Source organism: Aythya marila (assembly GCF_965140915.1).
Source record: "Aythya marila genome assembly, chromosome: 4".
In the NCBI taxonomy this organism is placed as follows: domain Eukaryota; kingdom Metazoa; phylum Chordata; class Aves; order Anseriformes; family Anatidae; genus Aythya; species Aythya marila.
In genome coordinates, this window is record NC_139045.1 from 26,356,947 (window position 1) to 26,381,175 (window position 24,229).

The 24,229-nt window shown below is 38.6% G+C and overlaps 2 protein-coding genes and 1 long non-coding RNA gene across 10 annotated transcripts in view; 2 read left to right on the forward strand and 1 right to left on the reverse strand.

Annotated features, from left to right (window-relative positions):
- CBR4 (carbonyl reductase 4) lies at nt 1–19,914 on the forward strand. The gene is made up of 11 exons (XM_082759696.1): nt 1–144; nt 2,701–2,842; nt 3,383–3,503; nt 3,776–3,912; nt 4,514–4,648; nt 5,957–7,502; nt 13,895–13,989; nt 14,849–14,966; nt 15,685–15,872; nt 17,390–17,454; nt 19,778–19,914. The coding sequence occupies exons 2-6, from the start codon at nt 2,701–2,703 to the stop codon at nt 6,133–6,135; spliced, it is 714 nt and encodes a 237-aa protein (XP_082615822.1). The 5' UTR covers nt 1–144; the 3' UTR covers nt 6,136–7,502; nt 13,895–13,989; nt 14,849–14,966; nt 15,685–15,872; nt 17,390–17,454; nt 19,778–19,914.
- PALLD (palladin, cytoskeletal associated protein) overlaps nt 18,270–24,229 on the reverse strand; it is a 192,832-nt gene continuing 186,872 nt past the window's right edge. For 7 of the 8 annotated variants that reach the window (XM_082759682.1, XM_082759680.1, XM_082759681.1 and 4 more), the window contains 4 exons: nt 23,552–23,759; nt 22,671–22,836; nt 21,061–21,194; nt 18,270–20,052 (listed from right to left, as the gene is read on the reverse strand). In XM_082759682.1, coding sequence (XP_082615808.1) covers nt 19,880–20,052; nt 21,061–21,194; nt 22,671–22,836; nt 23,552–23,759 — 681 coding nt within the window. In that variant the 3' untranslated portion in view covers nt 18,270–19,879. Of the gene's footprint in view, nt 20,053–20,897; nt 20,949–21,060; nt 21,195–22,670; nt 22,837–23,551; nt 23,760–24,229 lie in introns of all 8 variants that reach the window. The other variant, XM_082759683.1, reaches the window with a different exon arrangement.
- LOC309877874 lies at nt 20,048–23,666 on the forward strand. The gene is made up of 3 exons (XR_014317448.1): nt 20,048–20,182; nt 21,442–21,548; nt 23,531–23,666. It is a non-coding gene; the product is annotated as an uncharacterized lncRNA (long non-coding RNA).

Here is a 24,229-nt window from a genome sequence, read left to right on the forward strand (position 1 = left end):
AGCTCCCGGCGTGCCCGGGCGGGCGGGCGGCCCCCTACGCGCCGCGGGCTCCATCTTGAGCGCCGGCCCGAGCCGCGCCGGCAGCCGCGCCGCGGAGCCCCCGCCCTACCCCGGCGCCCAGCCGCGCCGCCACGCCCCGGGGAGGTGAGCGCGCAGCCGGGCGCCCGGCAGCCGCCACGGCGCCTCCGCGGCCGGCGGGAGGGAGGGAAAAGGGAGGGGGGCGCCGGCTGCTGCCGCCCGCCGCGCTGCGCTGGGGAAGGCATGGCTGCGCGCGAGCGCCCCCTGGCGGTGACCGTTAGGGGCTGTTGGCGGCCGTTAGGGACCGTTGGGGCGCGCGGGGCGGGGCGATAGAGGGGTGCGCAGGGAGGACGTCGCCTCCCCGGCCGCAGTGAAAGCAAAAAAATATAAAATTTTATAAAAGGGCTCGGCGGGAGGGGAGAGCCGTCTGCCCGTTGAGGGAATGTCGCGTTACTCAGCTCGCTGCGGGTTTTTCGCCCAAGTCAAACTCCAGAGAAGATGTATGGCTTTTCTTTCTTTCTTTTTTTTTTTTTTTTTCTTTTTCTTTTTTTTTTTTTTTTTTAATCACAGATTGTATATTGTTTCGTTGCAGCTAGGCTTATGTGCTCCCCCTGTAAATACCTGGTTAATGCACAAAGAGGCCGAGTATTTCTGGAAACACTAGAATCACCGGGCTTTTCCTTTTCTCACAGAGAGCAGGAAGGGCAGAACGATAGATTTTAGAGGCGGTCTCCTCAGCACAGAACAATTCGTGGCACCTTCATTTGCACCAATATCTTTTTGGGGCCTGTACACCTAAGCCTATTCAGAAAAAGGAACACACGTACAGGTCTGACAACATTTATAAACAGCATGCGATGGCTCACTGTAGCTAACCCCAAAACTGATTCTGAAGAGTTGCAAAGGTACCGTATGCTGATTAAGGCAACGCTCAAGATTTGCTGTGATTTTTTTCACACTTACGATTACTCTTCAGAGCTCAACTGGATAAGGCCGTGATCGACTTGACCTAAGTTGACATTGTGCATGTGGGTGGAAGGAGTTAGACAAAATGACTTCCAAAGATGCTTTCCAACTTGTATTTTTCCAGGTTTTAAATAAAAATAAGAGAGTAGATATGTTCAGTGCTGGTAAGAACAAAATATGGAGGAGGAAGAGAATCCTAGTACCACATTGTTGCAACAGTCAGGCAAGAACTTGCAAGAGTCTGTGTGGATAGTTCTGCAAAAGAATAGATCCGTCATGACGGACGAAGAATTGCCTACACACAGCAGGTCTTTTTGTGTGTATTCTTTTGAAAGGGCTCCCCTCTGAGGCACAAGTATTAGTCCTTTTCCTGCTCCTAGGAGGCCAAGTTAAATTTGCCAGCTGGGAAGGGGATGCATGGGTTGATTCCAGGCACTTGGGTTTTCCTTTTCTGTTATAGAAAAGGACTGACAGCTCCTTCAGGCAAGTTTTGGTCACAGATGACCAAAATTATCATGCCATTGTAGGAGCTGACTGTGTTCATGTATGTTTAATACTGTGTGTGATTATAGTTATCACACATCAAAAAGGGCATAATAGAACTAAATAAGGCAAAGGGTAGGGTGACAGGATTAGTGAGCTGGGCAGTCTGTTAGTGGCTTCCATGTGCATAAGAGTAGCTAAGTAAACCTGGAAGAGGATATAGGAATTAAGGTAATATGCAGAAGTGTACATAGGCTCAAGTTATGAGCAGAAGGGGGAAGATAAGAGAGAAAAGCAGAGCATTCACCAATCAGAAAGAAATTTAAGAACAAAACAAAGTACTTTTCCACAAATAATGAAACTTGTTGCCTCAGGATGTTATGGAGACAAAGTATGATTGGGTTCAAAATGGATTTATTCAAATATATGGAAAAGAGGTTCATGACTATTACTTAGATTCTGCCTTTGGCTCAGGAAGTCCCTAAATAGCTGATTGGGTGGGTACTGGAGGTTGCAGAAAAAACGTACTTCATTCTATAGGAGTACTTTTGTCTTACAGTCCTGCCTAGACACCTGAGCTAGCTATTTCAGAGTCATTTCACATCTCAAAAAGCATTTGCTTTTGTCAAAAGTAGAAGGAAAACAAACAAACAAGCAAAACTTAAGGTTAGTGGTTAAGCATAGCTTTAGTAACTTAGTAGCGTAACTTTGTGTTAACCTGGTGTAAATATATCATTATCAAGTCATGCGCAAGTAATCGTTGTGGTTTGGGTGTCTAGCACAGATGGATAGGATGGAGTGAGACCTTAAGGCTAAACGGCTTTAGTACCAGAATAGTGCAAGAGGAATATACATGTAGTTACAACTGGTATGTTGGCTTTGAATAAACAGCTGATTGTTGCATTATGGCCTTTAGATAGATAAATCACATATTTCTTCAACTAAATTGGAGTTATCATAACACTAGTATTAGAGTACTAGATTATGTGCATTTTTATCACTAGTTCAGAAATGTTTAAGAATTTCTTGCATTTGTAGACGTGGTACCTAATTTAGTTCAGCTTTTTATTTTTTTGGTGAATAAAATTTTTTAAATCACTAATTTTATAATGCAGTCTTTAAAAATGCTGCAAAATAGTAAGGGTCATGATACTGGCAATAACATTGTTTGTCCTCTGCAATATTGGACCTCAAATTCAAGTTTGATTTGTAATTTATGAATTATTTTTGAAGATGGGCAAGGTTTGCGCCATTTTTGGAGGATCCCGAGGAATAGGAAAAGCTGTTGCAGAATTATTGGCACAGAAAGGCTGCCGCCTGGCGATTATTGCTAGAAATCTGGAAGTAGCCCAAACTACTGCACGTAGTCTTGGTGGTATGTATGCTGCTTTGTAATAATTTCTTCACTGTCGAATGCTTAGGTAACTTGTGAAAGTAGTTAATCATTAAATAAGCCTTTTTATTTAACTGGATGAAAACAAAGGCTGAGAAACTGGCAGGGGGAGGGAGTTATATCAGTACAAGTTTGTTTTTGCAATATTCTGTGGGAAAGTTAAGTATGTTACAATTCATATCTTGCCGGTGGAATAGTTAAGATTCAAGGAAATATTCAAGGTCCCAACAGGGAGTTGGTGTGAACAGTCTCATCCATGGCTCCTGACCAAGTCAGAACCTAGACCAATCAGCTCATGCTGACTTCAGGAGGGCAAAAATACTGTATGCTGTTGTCATGTAGCCAATCAACATAGTACTTGAAAATTGTGCCTATTTAATTCTCTGAAGATGGAATGGGTTCCTTGTGTTATAACTAGTTCCACATCTGTTTTTTTCAATTGAGTTTATAAATTCTTAAGAAGATTTACGAATGATTCACCTTCTTTTGCTGTTATTATCATGTGCCTTTATTTCAGTACAGCAGGACATCTGGCTCTTAGCTGTGATGTATCCAAAGAACAAGAAGTCCAAAATACTTTTGAGGAGATGCAGAGGAATTTAGGTCCCATTAACTACTTGGTTAATGCAGCTGCGATCAACAGGTTAGTTATTAGTTACAAGATTATATGTAATTCTAGACCACACTGTCATCTTGTAAGGTGCCGAGTATGGAAAGGGCTTTTGCAATTAGTGTGTTGTTAATGAGAAAAACAGTAGTAGGTGTTCATCTGTATTGTGTTTCTGATGAAAGTAAAATTCTAGCAGCTGATAATAGCTCTCACCGTACTTTCTGAACTCATGAATTCCCCCTCTACTCTTCTTTCGCCCACCTCTTCCCCCAGTATATAATTATATTTGTTGGTCTGTTTATCAGGGATGGCTTGTTACTGAGAACCAAGACTGAAGATATGGTATCCCAGATTCACACTAACCTTTTGGGAACAATGTTGACATGCAAAGCTGCTGTAAAAAGTATGATTCAACAACAAGGAGGTGCTATTGTCAATATAGGTAAGTTGCTTGTCTATTCCAGTGGAATTCTGTGTGAGCAAGTTTTCTAGAAAGGTTTGTCATGTGTAACATCTTGAATGTTATTTGTTACAATTGACTATTTTCTTTGTATTTCTTTGTATTCTATATTTAGCATTTCTTTTTTAGAATTTCTTTATGAATTATTACTCTTTTATCTAGTTTCAGCAACTTCTAAATGTTGCTAAACAGCATGTTTCAATAATAAACATCCAAGAGTTTACTGAAAAAAATAATTTTACCATTCTTTACCAGCTCTTTTAGTAGCTAAATCTACCAGCTACTACTTATGAAAAATAATTAAATATGGTGGTTTCTTGTTTTCTGTGCAATGATATATTTTTAAAAAGCTTTCCAGTTTACTCTCCTTGTACGTATTCCTCAACATAGATACACGCATCTCATAAAAATCACAGATAATTAAGGGATTGCGTATCCCAGAGAGAGGCTATAAAGTTCACTTAGTAATACACTTTCAACTCCTTTTCTTGTAATCTCCTTTTCCATTCCAAATTTAAAACTAAAACAAGCATTCAAATTAGTCATTTAATCTTTTATCTTCTTTGATGTTCCTTTATTTTAGGAAGTGTTGTAGGACTTAAGGGCAACTCCGGTCAAAGTGTATACAGCGCTAGCAAAGCAGGAGTAGTTGGATTTTCACGCGCTCTTGCTAAAGAAGTAGCAAGAAAGCAAATTCGAGTCAACGTGGTTGCTCCAGGTTAGTTTTTGGGAAGTTCCTAAATTCTTAACTGTTGCAATAAGTAGTCATCAAGACTGCTGGATATTTGATCTAATGTAATCTAAGATTACATCTGAATGTAATCTAAGATAAATTATTTTGATTTTCATCAACCTTTGTAAGTACAGTTCTTGTTTGTTTGCTTTATAAGGTATGATATATTCTTTTACAAAAAACTTCAGTCTTTTCACGGGAGCACTGAGAAATCTGGGAGCATGTGTCTACCTGTTCTCTATCCACTCTTACATAATAAATGGCTTTTTTTTCTTTGTTCCTCCTTCAAAACCTGCCATCCTTACAGAAGGAAGGATTAGAACTAATTATATACAGATAACTACTTTCATGTCCTGATAGAGAATGCTTGTTTGTTATTAGAGAGACTTGAATGTCCGTGTGAAGCTGGCATGAAAGTATCCCTGTCTTTCCCTTTAGTAAACAGAGTCTGGATAGAAAGTTCTGTGAGGATGAGGCTGTGATTTCACAAGTCAATCTGTTCCAGGAAAATATCACCCTTAAGGAAAAATCTCTTTTGTCTTTTTTGATGTTCTCTGCTCAGTGCTCTGTACTCTGCTGTTCACCTTGTGCTAGCTGTCATGCCTTTCGGATTTCTACATAACCAATTCTGCTTCTGAACTAGGCAGGGAGAACACTTTTTCTTGGTTAGGGAGTTGAATGGCTCACAAAAGGGACCAGAACCATTGTAAAGGGGCAGAGGTGTACAGTAGAAAGCAAAACTGAGACTTCCCATTTTGGGTGGCAGGTAGAAGTTAGGTCAGATCAGATCACATATGCTGCAGCTTCATAAAGAAAAGAAAAGCAGCAATGGGAATATTGAGCCTCAGATAGCTGAAATTGTAAAAATTTGTCCTTCAAAATTGTAAAGAAATATTCTTGAAATAAGGGTTATAATAGAAATTCTGCAAGTACTGCAGTAAGTTTTAAAACATAATGGAAACACTTGCAAGCTGTAGGTGTTTCTTGCCAGAGATTTCATACCTACATTATATTTTGTTTTTCAGAAAAGTGCAACTAAATAAGGTTTTTGAGCCCAATTTTAGAGTTACCTTTTCTATGTTTTCATTGAGTTCTACAGATCTCTGTGTTTGGATTATTACATCAGTTCTTCCAAAATGAAGACATTTTATTGGTTAGGTAAAAATTTGTTTGTGGCTCTAAAATGATGTGGATTGAGTTCTGAGACTTTGAAGAATGAAGATTTCAGGGAAAATCCACTGGAGAAATTTAATTGGAGATTAGGTAACTCTTCAAATGCTTTTCCTCTCTTAGGCTTTGTTCACACAGAGATGACTGCTCATTTGGAGGAAGAAGAGTTGAAGAAAGCAATTCCTCTTGGAAGATTTGGAGACCCTCATGAAGTTGCACACGCTGTTTTATTTCTTCTAGAGTCCCCTTATGTTACAGGGAGTACTTTAATTGTAGATGGAGGCTTGCAGCTTCTGACTTAAATACTACCTGGAATAAGTACCTATATAAATGTCATGATGATAATCTATAAATATATGCTGATTAATGAGAGGGAAATTAGTTAAAGATTCACATGCGTGATTAACTTGATACTCTTTAGTCAGAGGAATAAATCATCAGGAGTAAAGTAAGGTGTGTATGTTTAGCTGCGTGGAAGAGTCCATTTGATAGTATGAAGTCTTTGTACGTAACAATTTTAAAAAGATCTGTTTTTGATATGGTGGTACTTTTAAATAACACCCTGATAATTTTTTAAAGGGCTATATTTTTATAAAGTAATGTTTTCCAATTTGGGATAGAGTGGAGACTCTTCTGAATTATCATGTTACACAAAGACTAATAAAGAGCAGGGACGAATATTGGTTGGCAGTTATGACTGAATCAAGTTTTTCATGTAGGCTGATGTTAGACTGTGAACAGTATAATTTTTTATTCTTATCAGTCAGGCCTTACAAAGAGGCAAAGAGTTTTCTTTGGCTTTTGTTTGTAACTGAAACTACAAAGCTAGAAGATTCTGGATCTTCGTCATACCTGAATTGCCTTTAGAAGATTTAATTATATGCATGTAATTATATATGCATACATAGTATGTAATATATAAAAATTACATATTTTTATAAAAACAAACTGTGTAATTCTACTTGTAAATGTACGTACAGCACTTATTTAATTCAGTTGCACTTGAGTATATTGAGGGAGTGTTGATTGGTCACTAGAGTTGCTAATTCTGTGTTATTCTGAGTTTCAGTGACACTTGGGCTGGCCACTGGCGAAGAGCAGGGTTGGCTTGCCACATAAAAGTCTTTTCACTGACTCAGTAGGTGTTGAGAAAACAAGTATCACTTCCAAAGTGTGAAGTCAAGGCGCACTGCTGTATATCTTCCTTAGTGCTCTGCTCAGCTATGTTATGTTGATGCTCTTTAATATGTATGTATAGTCAATAAAATAGCTGTTTATTTGATTCAAAGCGGCTTTTGAAGCAGGGTAATTATTCAAGTGTAAATGATCTTGAGTGTTCCTCTCTTACTGAAAAATTGCCAAAAGGTTGACCTCAGGCTTTTCTACTGAGATCAAGTGATTTTTGGCAATTGATGTTTTTATCTTCTCTGAAGAAAACTGTGAATGCGGTTTAGGACCTTCTCTTAGCTCCAGTGTTCATTGCATCATGATCCAGATGTTGGTTCAGCTTTTGAAATTACTTCCCGTCTTGGCACAAGCTGAAGTACAGAAAGAAGAGATCTCACTGACGATAACTTTGAGTCTTTAAAGTCTGACATTTTCTTCATTTGTGCAGCTGAGAAATTTTGTCATTGTGCCAGAAAACAGCACATGTTCAAGCTTCTTGCAGGTATGTATTAAGAAATAATACAAGGAATGGTTTTATTTCCAGGGAGTTTGACAGTGGGTTGTGTTACTCACTTTGGCATCTGAAAGGTAGGCCTTTCAGGTGGCCTTATCCTACTGATACCTCTTTGATGAGACATAGTGTTAAGATGCTGTGAAAAGTTACCTCATGTGTCTTTGCACCAAAACTATAATTGCTAATTATGTTTCTCTTTGATAGGAAGAGCTGGTCAGAGAATAGCTGATTTTTTTTCAGAGGGCGCTGAAGGTGAAAAAGGACAGCTGGGACTCCTGTTTTTACTAGTCAGGCAATCATCTGTCAGTGACTTGGTTGCTGCCCATGCCTCTCCTTAGGATTTTACAAGCTAAATCTGTGTGACATATCTTGACCAGAAACCAAACTTAGACTAAAAATAATTCCCTATTAGTGAGTTCTGACTGTAATTATTGTTACTATTTTGTTTAATAAGGGAACTGTTAATTAAGTTATTAGCAATAACATTCTGAGTTTATATTTATGATTAAAACCTGGATTAATACCTTTAGAAGAATTTAACAATGTGCTGCTAAATAATTTTCTGAAAACATTGCAATGCACACACTGTTATTTTATTATTATTATTTATTTTTTTTTACTTTTGTTACTAAATATGATATAGGACCAGACTGAAGTGTTGTAGCTTTAAAATAATATTTTTAAAAGACCTTTTTTTTCTCTTTTCTTCAAACATGGAAATGAGAACTGAAAAGTATTTAAAAGAAATAATCCTTCTCATGGTTTACTTTGTAAAACTACTCTGAGAAGTGTGTGTGTATATATATAGTGGGGTTTAGTGGGGACTGTTAGTGTTAGGTCAGAGGTTGGACTCGATGATCTTGAGGTCTCTTCCAACCTAGAAATTCTGTGATTCTGTGATTCTACACACACACACAGACACACACACACACACACACACAGACACACACACACACACACACACACACAGACACACACACACAGACACACACACACAGACACACACACACAGACACACACACACACACACACAGACACACACACACAGACACACACACACAGACACACACACACAGACACACACACACACACACACACACACACACACAGACACACACAGACACACACAGACACACACAGACACACACACACACAGACACACACACACACAGACACACACACACACAGACACACACACACACACACACACACACACACACACACACACACACACATTTAAACATACGTATGTATTTAGTTGGCTTCGGAAATTGCTGTCTGAGAAATCAGGTTGTACTTTACTAGTCCCAACATAGGTGTCTGTGGGATTCTTTTGGTGATCCATGTCCTTAGAAAAGTATGACCGTTAGTTCTGTCCTTAAGCAACTTACTAATATGGCTATTTCTCTTGACAGCACAGCACCTTTAATAGTTTTGGCAAGAGAATGTGAATTTTAGAATTTCAAGCATGCTGTGTAAGCTAGATCTCTGTACTCACATGGTCTTTTAGTCTTCAGAATAATTCTTAAATGTTTATAAAACATGACCTTCCTGTGCAAAAGGCACACTGACTTTCCTTGGTGTGTTTATCCTGCTGTTTATGTGCCTTAGTACAGTTTTTGGCAGTTTGCTATGTGCAGAAATAGGTAAGTAGCATGTAGTTCCCTAGATCCCTCTGGAATATCTTCTTTAAAAACGAGTTATCCTTCTGCCTACGAAGTTCTGAAAAGCTTGGTGTCATTTTTGCCAGCCTCCACTCATTTGATAATGGATCAGTTTTAACCAAAAAGTTTAAGGCTGCAGTTACTTGATTTGATGTAGAATCCAAGAGTGGTCAAGAATCCAAGAGAGGCCCCAGCCCTGACCTTTCTGATGTTTTTCTCTGAGGGGTAAAACTTCCAACAAGTTGCCTGTTGAGGTTCTACCCAAGTTCCTGCATGCTACCAGAAACTAACATAGGGTTTTGTTCAGGGATTGGGGATTTTTTCTCTGTGTCCTTGCCTGCTTTGAGCACTCGGCTTTTTATTTTGGTCAGGGGCTTTTTTACTAAGAACCTTTTCCTAAGGTGCTCAGTTTTTATGTGCTTTTGCAAATCATTCCTTTAAACTCCGAGCTGTCTGTAAACTTTGTGTTCAGTGACAAATGACATTTGACTTCTAAAGCTAGGCTACTGTTTTTCTGAAGGGTGACTTTTACATTCTAGTAGCTTTTAACCCATGCTAGCTTCCCCCACCCCTGTTTAATTTGAGCTTCTGTATTTAAAGTCTTCATACTAGAGTTCAGTGCATACAACCTCAGTGTTGTCTTTATGCATTGCATTGCATCTTTTTTTGCATTTTATTTTTTGACTTGTCCTTTTGGTTTCATTTTAACATATTTCTTTATGTTGTTCCTTTTTTTGGAAGTCTGCAGTAGAGGACTGCTGTCTTTATTAATAAACTTGGTCAGTTACCATCACATAGCCAGTCTTTGAAAATAGCATTTTGAATCATGTCTTGGGACCACAGCCAGAGCTGGGGGTCGCTGATTGGCTGCACGAAACAACCATGCATTAAAAGAATGTAATCTTGGCATCTCTGCTGTGACATTTATCCAGCCTGCTGATAATTGCCATCCTTCATTACAGTTACATTGCTGGCCTTAGAATCCTTGATATTCTGCAGGATGTCATGGCTGCTGCCATCATCTTAGTTTGTGTGGTAATAATACAGTCGAACAACAGTGTTTACCTTGTTAGGCTTGGAAATTCAATCCCTGTTTGATTTGATGAGTTAATATATTGATATCAGGTTTGATGACTTTCCTATAATTTTGAATCATGTCCTAATTTGTCTTGCTTCCATCAAGTTTCTGGTATGCCTGTTGCATCGCTGTCCTTGATTAAAAACAAAATTCAGGTTTTCCATCATGTGCTTCTAGCATTTATGCCAAGCTATTTATAATTTTTTTTTTTTTTTTTTTTTTGTGTGTGCACATTTCTTGAATAGGACTCTATGCTTGACTGACTTACCATGGTCTCTTATTTCCATTTTGAAAACTTCAGTCCACTCTCTTATTAGACATGCAGAATTTTTGTGACTCTCTTGCTATTGAAAATGAAGGTACGCGTTCTTACTCATGTTTTCCACCTGCTACATTGCTTAGAACTCTCTTATAATCTTTATAATCTTTTTTTTTTTTTTTTTTAAGTACCACCATTCTGCTACTGTGTTGGTATAGAATGAACTCTTAGAAATTCCTGTTATTCCATAGTTCCTAAAGAATTTCTTTCCTCTTCTATTGTTTTTTTTTGTTTTATTTTTTTCAAAAATCGTGTTCTTTTTTCCTCCTTGATCAGTCATTGAAGCCTTACTTCTCCTGCTTCTCTCTTAAGAAAAATATTTGTGACTTAGAACTTGCTGTAGTAAACTGACTACATCAAGCTTTTCCTACCTTGTTGGCATTGCAATTGCTTATCATCAGTAGATGCTTCTAACAGGAAACATAATGTTGGTGAGAGTGGTTTGTTTGTTTGTTTAGTTGTTTGGTTTTAATATTGCAGCTTGTAAGTAGGAACTGTACTGCTTTTGCAATCTTTCTTTTATCGTAACAGAAGTATATAATATGTGCTGAGTGTAATGTTCATGTGTTCTTCCCATGAAGAGATCTATTTTCAGCCTCCTGAGGGCAGTCTATCCTAAGGCATTATTACATGGGGAATTGGTTAATATCTCTATGTAGTTCCAGGGAAGTGGATTACTTGTGTAGATGCAAAGTTGATACTGGCATTACTGTTAACAGTGTAAAATCCAAAACCACATAACGGGGACTGTTTGTGGATGTAAGGAGTGATTTTTAAAAATGGAAAAGGTTTCAATATTGAGCTCAGTGAAATCTGAATAGAAAGTGGGTATCTAAATCCCTGCTTTCGACCTAGTACATTAAGTACAGTTAAAACATGCACTGCAGTGATTATAGCTATTGGACAAATTTTCCTCCTTTGATCTGTGTGATAGTGTGAGAGCTTGTTTTGCATGAAACTGAGGTGACTATTGCCTGTTGCAGTAGCATGAGCCTTTTTTTTCCCTCTTTTTTTGTAGCATGATATAGTTCATTTAAGAAAAGCTGATGAAAACTGAGCTTTCCAATATCAGATGCACCACTTAATTCAGGTAATCAATTGGTTTGAAGAGGTGGGGCTGATGTAGTGGTGGAGAGAAGTCTTTGAAGAGCATTGGCTCTACTTAGTGCCTCAGAAGTAAGACCTCTGCTGAAGCCCAATTTTACGTTTTTTTTTTTTCACCCACACATGTTTAATTTCAGCCCATATGCTCGTGTGCTGAAGGCTTCTTTTTGCTGTAGATAGTTAGTAGCCGAGTTAGTAACAAATATTATCTGTACTGTGCCCGGCATCTTTAGATCAGCATGACTATGACTACAACTGTTCCATTATTTTATGCTTTTATTTTTCATATTAACAGTTCATATCTTTTACAGTCTGTGATATTTCTGGTTCATTTCATGGAAATACAACATTGGAACTGACAGTCTGTTTTTTCCACTCTATTTTTAAATACATCAGATCCAATTCTGATAGATTTTTTTTTCTTCTTCTTTCCTTGGTGTACTTTACCAGCATAGTCTCATATTTTGAAATAAAAACTAATATTTCTGTCTTAGTTGTTAAAACTAAGGTTGCTTTGGCTACTTGCCAGTAAATTGCCAAAATCTACAAATTGCCAGTTTGGATATGATAATACCAAACATGTTGAGACTATATACTGTGCTGGTTTCACACCAACGGACAGCCCAGCTCCACCATACCACTCTCTCACTCCCCTTTATTCCTTCCTTAACTCTGCTCTTCCAGAGGCCCAACCAGTGTCGCTCCCTGGCTTGGCTCTGGCCTGCAACAGGTCCCTTTTGGAGCAGCTGGAGCTGGCTCTGATCTGACATGGGGCAGCTGCTAGGCTCTGCTCACAGAGGCCCCCCTGCAGCTCCCCCACTACTAAATCCTTGCTAGCTAAGCCCTGTACACATACAAGTGAAAAAACATGAAATCCTACCTGGTATCATCATACCCAAGTTTGGATCTTCTAGGCACTGCATGTCAGTATGCTTAATAGGTGTCTCATTTTCATAATACAAAGTCACTCCTTAAAGAAGCATCTGGAGTAGTTTTTGACATGTTTTCAGGGGCTGCTGGTATTTGTATTTTTTGTTGTTACGTCCCATCTACTGAGCTTACTCAGTCATGCAGTTAAATTTCTTGCATTCTAAATCATTTCATTAACTACTAAATAGAGACCACTATTAGTCTTGTTCATTAATGTCTTAGCAATATGTTAAAATTTGAAGTTTTGGTAACAGAGATCACAAAACTTTCAACTGATAGCAATTGTACAATGAGTTCATGAGAACACAAGACCACGTTTCAGAAGAGAAAGGCAAGGCTGATTAAAGGGAAAAGAGAGATAATTGGAATTGTTTGAATTCATCTGTGGGCATGTATAGCGAGAATGATGTAAGTGGGCCATGGGGGCAGGTGTCATTGAGCCAACACCCCTCTGAGCCAATGGAGCTGCAGGGATGGAGCTTACCGTTTCCCAGGCTGCTGGCAGACACTGTTTAGGTGGCCTTGCATGCGTATCATGCTGATGGGTTTGAAGTTGCTGCATCATTTGGAACAATTGCTTTAGAGGAAACTGCAAAGGGATTATATGGTATTGCTGATGTATGTTAGTGAAGCAGTTTGATGTTCTGTGAATTCTGATTTACAAATCTCACAGCTCTGTATCTCAAATTCTAAGTGCACTGGAAGTATGTTTTACCTCTGCATTGGAAACTGTATTTTAAAGACATCTCCACCCAAATGTTAAAGACCTGTTAAAATGTGTTTTACTTTCTGCTGTTGTCTGTGTGACTTTTTATCCTTTTTTTTCTTTTTTTTTTTCTTTCTTTTGGCTAGCTTGTATTGTTCTACTGAAAGCTTCCTGCAGCTTTAGGAAAAAGAAACAGTAGTTACAGCATGTGCTTTATGTAGAGGCCATTTAGTCTATCTATAAGCATGAATTTCGATCATGAGATGGCTCTGCCAGCAGTAGACTGGAACTGCATCCATTCTTTGTGTATTCTTGTAGCTCTTATCGGAGGGCATATGGAATGGAGCCCACATGTAGTTTTATAGTTCACCATAATTTTCAGCACACCAGAGTGAAGGTCATGCTAAGCCTTCCGCTATATGGCAAAGCTGTGTTGTTTATCAGTAAATATTAGATGGGTGAGGAATTTACTGCATGTTTCTGCAAAGCTGTTCACTATGTTTTCTGTAAAATCGTCATTTCTGTTAGCACCATGGTGCGTTCTTTCTAATGACCATGCCTGTGCTATCTGGCTTTCAGGAATGCTTATCATGTGCCCGTACTGCTCGCGGATTAATCAAGGTGGCGTCCTTCCATTTCAGCGAGAGCGAAAAGTACCAGATTATTAACGTGAGGTGAGTTCTGATCATAAGAAGTTATTTAATGAGAAGTATTTAGGAGCAGCTACTTGCATTGCATAATTAGCGAACTTAGTTTTGCCTCTTAAAAAGGACATTTCATTTGAGCTACCCTTACAGTATTATTCTTTGTAAGAAGGAACTAGATTTCTGTTGTAGTAACTGCTTAGTAATGCTCTGTGTAAGCTTCCTCAGGTTTCCACATTGAGCATAACATTGGTTCTGAATTCTGACTTAACTTCTGCCAAAATCAGACCAGACTAATCTGAACTCTGAAGCAAGGGCTGTGGAAATGCATTGGTCATCAACATGTTTTTTCCCCCCACTTAAGGTGCTATGTTCTTTTTGTTTCGTCGTTGCCCTGAGCAAAGACAGATAACTGATGTGTTTGTCCTAGGAATTAGTGATTAGAAACACTATCAACCCATCTCCATTTTTTGGATGCATAGGATGACCAGAAATTTGTTGTTTCAATTATAGTGTTGACAGTTAGTAGTGGTAGCTTTGCCCTTTCTTACACTGTTTTTTGTATGTTGCAAGAAAACACTAATAATCAAATAAATTAAAGCTTTGTTTTGTTTTTGCAGAGTTGGTTGTTTAATGGATTTGGTGCTCTGAAAAAAAAATGCTTGGAAGGGAATACGTGTTTATTAAGCTAAGAATTACTTCATTCTTCTGTGAAAGCTTCTATTAAGTCTTCTTCTATTACTTCTATTGAGGCTTTGTATCTGTTTTATGCTCTTTGAGTACAACACACTAGAGTGAAACAAGTAATTGAACCTATTTAGTATTAAAATGCTATTTTTAGATTTGGAAATCTATGTTATGCAATTACACTTTTTTTTTTTTTTCCAAGTGGAAAGTGGATCTGGAGCTTTTCATAGTGAAATTCTTGAAAGCTGCTGCTGTTGCATACCTCAAATGACAGCATTCATGTACAGTTCAAGATGTTTGGCTTTACGAACGGTTGTACGGTTAGAATTACATTTTATTTTGCTTTTTTTTATTATTACACATTACGTGAAGTAATAAAAGCTCAGGGATTGTACAGCTTAAGCTAATCCTGAATTTGAGAAAGGTAAAACTTCTATAGTAGATTGTGTTTGACAAAAAATGTTCAATGACTCTGATTCTAAAGTATTGTAGGAAGAAGTGGGTTGATAATTAGAAGTAGTGTGGTACATTATACTATGGAATAGTGTGGTAAAACAGGCTTGCTTTTAGACAGGCACTTTTCTACAAATAACTTTAGCGGTTGCTTGGACAAATACTGCATGTAAAAAAAAATCACCAAAATCAAAATCCATTAGTTCTTCACCTCCAACAGGATAGCGATGTGTTACCTGTTTGTATGGGAAATTATATAATAATTATATGAAATAAATAATTTTAACACCTTGTGCAGTAACATGTAAGGGTCCTGGCCTTGGCAATCCGTTTTTGTACCCCAGGTTCATCTTTGTACAATAGCTACATGATTCCTGGGTAAAGAGATCACAAAAAAAAAGCTTGACAATGTATTTAGTTACAGGTTTAAAAAATCATTAAAAAAAAAAAAAAACAGAAAAAAAAAAAAAACAACACCCTAATCCATTCAGTGTGATATTTGTGTTCCTGCTGTAAATGATGTAATCATTCTGACTAGTGGCCATGTGCTGTTTTTTTTTAGTGATTTTTTTTCTTGTTCTGCAGCTGTTTTCTGGCCTGTTTCTGCTACTACAAAACTGGACTGTGAGTGACAGCGATTGCAAGGCTTGACCCTTCCCCAGGATTTACCTATTTGCAGTGCAGTTGTTTTATAAAGGAAGAATTTCTCTTCCCTAGTGTTCGATTTAAGATCGTTCATCCTCCTCCTGATAGCTGCTGACATGGCTGTACAGGTACTGCCTCTTGTGATCTGTTTTTTTTGCTGTAAATGTGAGTTGAGCATTATGTTTCCAACACATTTTATTAGAGACTGAGTGCAGTATGGGATTATTTTATGTATTAACAATGTTAAAATTCAAATTGTAGCTTAATTTTGTATTACAGTTCCTAGCTTTAAGACACATTAAAGAATACTGTGTGCTGTGTGGAATAGATTGTAAAGTTCTTGGGACCAGAGGTGTGTTTTCATCTGACTGATGTGGTTTACGTGCTTACAGTTCTGTTCAAATAGAAATGCTGTGCCGGGAAGGGGCTTTTGCTTTTGGCCTGGTCAGGAGAACTAGCTAAAATGTGAGCAGGCTCTAGTGCCTGCGTGTACAGCTGAACTGTGAGGCAGAGGCACGAGTGTGTTGTAAACATGCATAAGCTGAGGAGGCATTTCCAAACTGTGCATTAATTTACCTACACTCCAAACTGTGGGTTTGGCAGATGGGTCACACAGCCATAGCTGGTTATCCTAGCACCACTACATGGTGGGTAATATGAGCTCACGGCATACTCATATATTACATCTGTTTGGGTTGCTTGCAGAGCTCAGGGTGCAGTTCCCCCTATCTGGGGAATCGAGGCATTTATTAGCATACAAAATGAATGAAGATGACCTTTGAAAGGGGTAACAGAGACTGAAACTACATGTACAGTGCATCAGGTGGGGCTTCATGCTGGACTGTAATTTGGTTTGATCCCCAACCTCCAGTTGGCTGAGGTGGAAACTTTTTTTAGTGTTAGTTGCTGTTGTCATGAAATTGCAGGATAAACATTTATGCTGTATTAAGGTATGCTATGAAATGGAAACAAACAAAAAACCCTTCATGCATGTGGAATTTTGCACGTCACTCTTGGTGCTTGAAAGGGGTTTTTGTCAGCATCCAGAATGGTGTATCGAGCCTTAGACTGATCAGCTTCCTAAATAACTGGAAGTCTTCCCATAGCTAAACTTGCAGTCTTACAAAAGGTTAGAATTCCAACCCCCCCCCAGTAAAGCGTTAAAAGTACGCTTTCACATAATACTGTCTGCCTTTGGAGTTTGTGGAGGGAGAGTAAAATGCTGAAAGTTACTTTGATGCTTCCAAGAATTCAATTTTTTTGGCTTGAAAAGTATGTCACTTTTCTTGTGCCACACTTGTATCTCTGAACTGTAAACCCAAACAGTCCCAGTAACTAAGTAACAGCACTGCTGAATGTTTTCATAAAAACAACTTTGCTGCTTAGAGATGTGATTTACTACATAAGTGTGTGTATGTGTACATATATACAGAGGCAAAAAGTGATGATGACCTCATCTTAACTAGCTCACAAGAGCAGTCTGAGTTTTTCACTCTCAGCCAAACCCAAAATTACTGTAAGCAGACAACTCCATAGACTTCAGTTGTAGGTCATTAACATCAGTACTCACTCAATTGCTGATAATTGTTTGTAGTGATCAGTGCTTACAATGTAAACCTAAAAGAAAAAATTGATTATCTTACAGCTTTCCCCATATCTCTGTGCAGAAAGGAGAGAAGTTGAAGCTAGTTAACATTCAGGATTTTACATGTAAGTCTTAACACTTTTTTTGCTTAATTTTGTTGCTACCTTTTCAGAATTCTGTTCTTAAACCAAGTTAACAGCACTTGCATGGTGCCCTTTACTTAGAATCAGTTGTTGGTTATGTCATATAGCAATTACTAGATATTAAAACTACACCTTTTGTCGTGTCTTGTGAAAAAAGCATCTTCAGGTACTTCCATTGTGCAGAAGTATCTCAGAATTTAAGGGTCATGTTCCTGTTTTGTTTAGCAAGATTTAGGGTCACAAGGGCAGCATTATGATAAACAAACACATTGTAGTCAGCTGTAGATGTTTCGTATAGCCCTCATTTCATCTGTATTCATAACATTTAAATTTCTAAATCTTGTAGTGAAACAGTTAATAGTCTTACCAGAAGCAAAGCTTTCTATTTGTGTAATATTTATTGATGTTAAACCCACATTATACCAGCACAACAATCCAAAGTAATGATAGTACATTTTTATAAATACAAATAAAAGGTGGCAAAATAATGCTAGTGAAGCTAAACAAAAAAAAGTAAATTAGCATGTCACAGTTGTGAAAAATTTGGCAAATGATATGACATACTTGTTCTAGAATATAATCAGATTATTCCCATATGACGGACTATGACATTAATTTAGAGTAACGATCCCCAGCACTGGTCATATCCTGCACCAGCTTGCACAGAATAGTACTAACTTACGTGCTAAGGTTTATTAGTCACTAAAAACAAAACAAACTTTGTGTACTTACAAAGCAATACACGTATAGCAGTAATGCAATATATGGTGTACACAATTACAAAATTAAAAAAAAAACTAAGTACAGGACTTCTGAATAACTGAACTGAGATAAAAGATTTCAACGCTTTTATTATAAATAATGAAAGATACCATATATGTGCTTCATATAAGGAATACAGTGTTTTCCTTTCATAGCAAAGTATGCTCGTACCATCAAATGCTCATTTTTCTTGTCAGGTCTAGTAATTCTTCCATCCCTCCCTCCCCCTCATCCAAAATTCATTTGGTTCTAATTTAAAACTACCTTATCAGGTCTGACTAGGTAGGGCTCCAGTTTGATGTGGATTTGCCTTGCATTCTGTAAGTAGCTTTAAGGCATTTCATCTACTGTGCACAGACTGCACCCATTTAAAGAGCTGTAGTTTGCCTACAATAGGGAGGATAATAAAAAAAAAAAAAAAAAAAAAAAAGTCCACCAAAGACATATGCTGTGTTATGTTAAGGAGAAAAAATGGCGCACGCTGTGGTGGTGCTTTTGTCCATCTTCATTTTCTGCTTCCTCAGATATGCGAGCTTCTCACCTATGGTGTATACTTTTCATTGGAATTCCTATTGCAGTCTCAACCCATTTCTCACTTACTATGCATTTCTAAAATCCTCATACGCGTTACACAAGCTCTAAACAGTCAGACGTCCCATACGTACGTTCCCTAGTTTTCAGCTCACCTTAGAATTTCAGACTCTTCCATGGGAGCGTTACGAGGTCACAGGCTGTCCTCGGGAAATCCGCAGAGTTTCAACCTCTTGCCCTGGCCCCCTCCCACCACTTGCAGTAACCTACTGCACTGGTTCGTACTGCCGGCATTTTTTTCTCCTCTAGTAACTAAGATTTATAGTCTGGAGTAGACTTATGACATGTCAGCTCTTTTTCTTCATTAGCTTGAAGAAGTTAAATTACTTACGCTTAAGTAATCTTTGCTGTATGTTTTACGTAAGCTTCCTCCTAGGTGGCAGAAAGGAAAAATACAAAAGAACTTAAATTATGGCATCAATGTTGCTTTATAGAATTGTCCATACTAACGGCACTTAAGGCAAGGTTTTTGTTTTTTTTTTTCACTGTAGAATAAAAAGTAGGTTTTAGAGTTACAACATTTGCTTACGTTTCTTTTCCTTGTCCCTTCCTGTTTTTTCTTACAATATTGCACTTGTTCACTGTAGCTATCAGAATGCATTGCCATTTCAGAGCTATAGATAACCATACATTCTAATTTGCTTGTGATCTAATGGCCTCAAATAAAATGTCTCGCACCATTAAGATTGTGTAGCATCTACTTACGGCTTACGAAGACAAGTAGTGATAAATAGTGTTTTCTTCTGAAAAATCTGTCTCACTGATGCAGGTTGGCCTTTATGAAAAGGGTTATTCGTAAGAGCTGAAGCAACTTAGGTATAAGGAATCGGTGAACGTGATCTGTTGTGCAATGTGTACATTTCTATTAATAATCTACCTATTCTTCTAATTTGGTATAATGAAAAAGGAATATATGGTTATTGTGTTTGTCGTTTATCTTTCGTACTTGAAGGTGTCTGCCTTTGCATAAAGTGACATAGGAGTATCATTGGTCAAGGCAATGGCTTTCAGTGTTTCTGCTTTGAAAGAAAATGATGGAAATGGCAGCTCGGGTCTACAGATCATCGCTCTCTACCAAACCAGACTGCATTGTCAGGTGGACTGGGTTTGCTTCAGGCTGGAAAGCTGCTTTGATGTCTAGTCCTTGATCACAAAGTGCAGCGTATCGGCTGGTCGAGGGCCGCACCTTCTTTGGCTTGGTTGTCTGAGGTTGTTGTTGCCACTGAGCTACAGATTAAAAGGAAAGAAAAAAAAATTAGACATCTTGACCTCTGCAACAAAGCGTACCAGACGCACAATCAACCCTTTGTGAAGGAGATAACTAATTTCTGAGCAGCTGAGAAGCATCACATCAAAGGTAAGTTTGTTTCATTCCTTGGTGTTTTTTTTTTTTTGTTTTTTTTTTTTTTTGTTTTTGTTTTTTTTTTCTCAGCATCTAGTTTCACCATCAAATGTGGTTAGTAAAAATCAAGTATCTGTTTGTTCCTTTGCCTTTTTGGCTTTGCTTTCTACCTTTCTTTGTATGATTGATAAGGGCAACAGCAAGGTATTAATGTCTGTGCACTAATATTACAGTGACAGGCCTGTTCTAGGGATGGTTGTTGGTCAGGAAAAGAAATGATCTGGTTGTTGTTTGGGAAAATAAATCATTGCCACCCCTTGTATGCAGAAGAATGCTGAGCGGAGTTTCTAATTCACAAGTCATTGAAACTATTGTTTACTATTCCAATTTTCTCATCTCCTTTGTTCTTGTTATGAGGACTGGTAATGGATTTTAGTTTAAGAAAATGGTCACTGTACAAGGGGCTGCTTTGGAACAAACTGAATAATTAAGCAGAAAGGCTACTACTACTACATCTACTACACTTCTGGTAGTCACCCGTGTATTACAGACTAATGGATAAAAGAATACAAAAGGTTAGGGAAGTGCTAGCAGAGCAACAGTAATAATGATCCACAAAATTAATGTTATCATGCCGTTATCTGTTGTTAATTAGCTATAATATACTAAGCAAAAATAGAAACCATGCATGCTCGTTTTGCTTTAGATATCTGAAAGATGGTGGGAGTACTTTGACAGAGCATTTGTTGTCTTGATGTGGATCGTTATTATTGAGGAGAAACTATAAACAAAAGAAAAAGAGACCCATGTAAACCATTCTGCGAACAAACCAAAACTTGGAGAACTATTGCTTTTGGGGGATCAATATGATCATGAAAAAGGAAGCCACTTACTATAAACATCCAGCCTGGCAGTGCAAGACACAATCCCAGCCTCGTTCTTAGCTGAAACGGTGTACCACCCGGCATCCTCTTTTGTAGCTCCCTGAATAAGCAGGCAGATGTAGCCATAGTTATCCTGGTGCATGCTAAACAAAAGAAAAGTAGAAAATTACAATTTGAATTGCAAACCTGCGTAGACTGTTTTTAAATGTCCTTGTACACAGACCCAATCCTAGTTATAATTAATTGTAGTCCACTTCTAATTAATATAAAACTTCCTCTGAAATTAGCAAGTTGGAAATAAAACCTTGAATGTGCTCCACAATTTGGCAGTTTAATATCCTGTATTGAAAAACTAAAAAGCAAAACCACATGCAGCAATTTCTCTTTCAGAATTACAGGTTACAACATCTGGAAGTCACATCGACGTAGTGGGGATGTCAGAACTTACCCAGACTTTGTTGTGGGGAAAGGACGACAGATTTCACATGAGGAACGAGGTACTGAAATATTTGTAGTTACTTTGAAGACCCAAGAATTTATTAGTGTCATATCAGTAATGAGTTCCTTTTTATATTAATTTTAAGTATTATATTAAATACTATATCAAAGTTTTTATATTACAATGTTTATATTAAAACGTTTATATTAAAATTGTTCTTCAGTGTTTTTACAAAATGCAATCAAATGCTGGTGACAAACTTAAAGATTTTACAATCCAAAAAAAGTTATATAATGACATTTTTCCCACTGTCCTTATAGTATTTCTACATAAAGATGATTTTGGGGATTTAAGGGCCAGCACTAACTCATAGCTGGATTCAGAGACACGCACATGCTGTAGTAGCAGAGTTGGGTTCAGCATTTAGCTGCCTTGGTTCCCAGAGGGAGCATGGGAAAATGGCGTGCTGAAGAATGAAGGAGGCAGAAGTGAGATGCTGCACAATTACTCTGCTTGAACTAGCATTTACTACATGCTGGAGAAAAGTCTGCATAAAGCCCTGCATAAAGCATTTACCTCTTGTAAAATTTTAAAACCCTCAGTTGTCTCATGGAGTTAGATCCACTTGAGTGGGCATAAATAAACTTTGGGCCACACGGAGCACACATCAGCTCCCACCAGTCAGGATACTGAGCGGGGAGAAGGAAGAGATGGAGCGTTAGTGTCTCCACTACTTCTGTCTTATGATTTTGCACTGGTATGGATATTTAGCTATCCCAGTACTGTCCTTCAGGAAAGCTCTTTTGCTTAATACACAGCAGAGTTAAGTATCAATGTTTCTGCTAAGCAGCAGATAGAGAAATTTTACTGCAGAGAACCTGGGCTTGTAAGTAAAGCTAAGTCTTAGTTCTAAGAGAGAAGAGACCACTACACAGTGCTTTAAGTGCAAAGATAGCTGTTCAAGTCCCAGGCTGGAAAACAAAGCTAACATTTTAATTCTAGCTCAGCCACCATGCTGGCTACAAGTTTGAATAAATGTCAAACGGTATTACAATAACTAGTTAATATTTATGACCTGCTGTTCACCCAAAGCACTCTTATCTTCTAGTTTTTCGGTTGCATTACAGGATCAACCATTATTGAAGTGATGCATGATGAGATTACTGTAAATCATACTAACCTCACTCGGTCAGTGCTGTGTGTGAGTGACTCATTCTCTTTCTTCCAAAATATCTGAGGCGATGGCTCCCCCGAGATTCGACACTCCAGTCGCACTGGAAATCCCTCAGTCACGCCTGTGTTTTGTAGTTTCTCTATAAACACAGGTGCTTTGTGTACTTCCTTAGCTGTGGAAATAAAAATCGCAGAAATGTTGACACTAGTCTTTAAAAAGTGAGCTTTTCTTTCAGCAGCATGCTAAAGAACAGTAATGAAAAACGTAAGTGGCAGGAAACTTAAGTGTTGTCTTCATTAATCACAAAGTCCAACCCTGATTCCTCTGAAGACAACAGCCACACCAGTATTTTAATAAAGGAGAAGTGAGCTCTAATAGAGCTGAGTGTTTTCCTCCCCCGCCCCGGCCCCCAGGAGAACCTTTGTGGAGCATGAAGACGAGATTAATTGGCTGCACCGTGCTTGTTAAACAGTGCGCGTTCATACTCCATAAAAGGATGAGCCTTTAATTATAGAAGGAAGTGCTCTGCCAGAAGGATGGAATGGCATTAATCTCACATCCTGTGAAATACACAAATCACATCATGCTAGCAACCCAGAGGTAGATACAGCTCTGCACAAACTGCCAATAAGAAGCACATTGGGGTGAAGTCTGGTTTGTGGCCTCAGCTGTCCCTCAGGCTCACAGCCCTCTGTTCGTCACTACATGCGTGCCCGAAGGTTACGTGCCAGCCAGCCCTGGCCAACACGGAACGTAACCGTGCCGCCCAGACGTGTGCTGCAGTCCCGTTACTGCACGCTTCCCCCGCCTTAGCTCCCTGCCCCTCAGCCACATCATCTGACAGCACTTCGCTTTTCCTCTTGCAGCGCTCAGCACGAAGGCATTACCTGCAACGACGAGCTCCAGGCTGAATGTGTTTTCACCAGCTCGATTGCTGGCAACGCACGTGTAGATCCCAGCATCTCTAGCCGTGACGGGCTCTATGATCAAGGAGTGCACGCCGTTCTCACGCACCAGCATCTTGTGTGAGCTATCGGGACGAATGGGCCTTCCATTAAGTTGCCAGCTTAAATCGGGAGTTGGTAACCCGCTAACCTTTGGTGTGAACAGAACAGTGGGAAACTGTTAGCCATGCAGAGCACCGGAGGAGTCCTGACTTGTTACCTCAGAGGAGCTGGGGATTGTTTGCTAGTGCAGGTGTACCACAAGATTTACTAATTCCACCCTGCATTACACATTGACTCGGTTGTATTAATTTACTTACTTTCTGGCCAACTCCCTGAATTCCGTGATGTCTTATGGGTGTGACTGAAAACAGATCGGTGTTTAGATACACTAGAATCTAAATAATAATACATTGCAAAACAAAAGGCAGGGTGACACCTTTTGTCATTTTTCATTGTTTGCTCTTCATGTGGAATAAAAAGATACTCCTTTCTGAATTAATTTCTTGTGGAAAACTTGCAGACAAAAAGACGTTAGCTGACTACTTATTGAACTCTAAATTCCATTGCACTGAGGTATAACCTAGTGACAGCGCTGCCTGCACTAGTTTATGCTTGGAC

Bases quoted from the DNA above. Each gene is read 5' to 3' on its own strand.
- CBR4 (XM_082759696.1), top strand. From the start codon at position 2,701: ATGGGCAAGGTTTGCGCCATTTTTGGAGGATCCCGAGGAATAGGAAAA. The intron at 3,504-3,775 runs GTTAGTTATTAG...TCTGTTTATCAG, and splicing joins AATGCAGCTGCGATCAACAG to GGATGGCTTGTTACTGAGAA. The intron at 3,913-4,513 runs GTAAGTTGCTTG...CCTTTATTTTAG, and splicing joins AGGTGCTATTGTCAATATAG to GAAGTGTTGTAGGACTTAAG.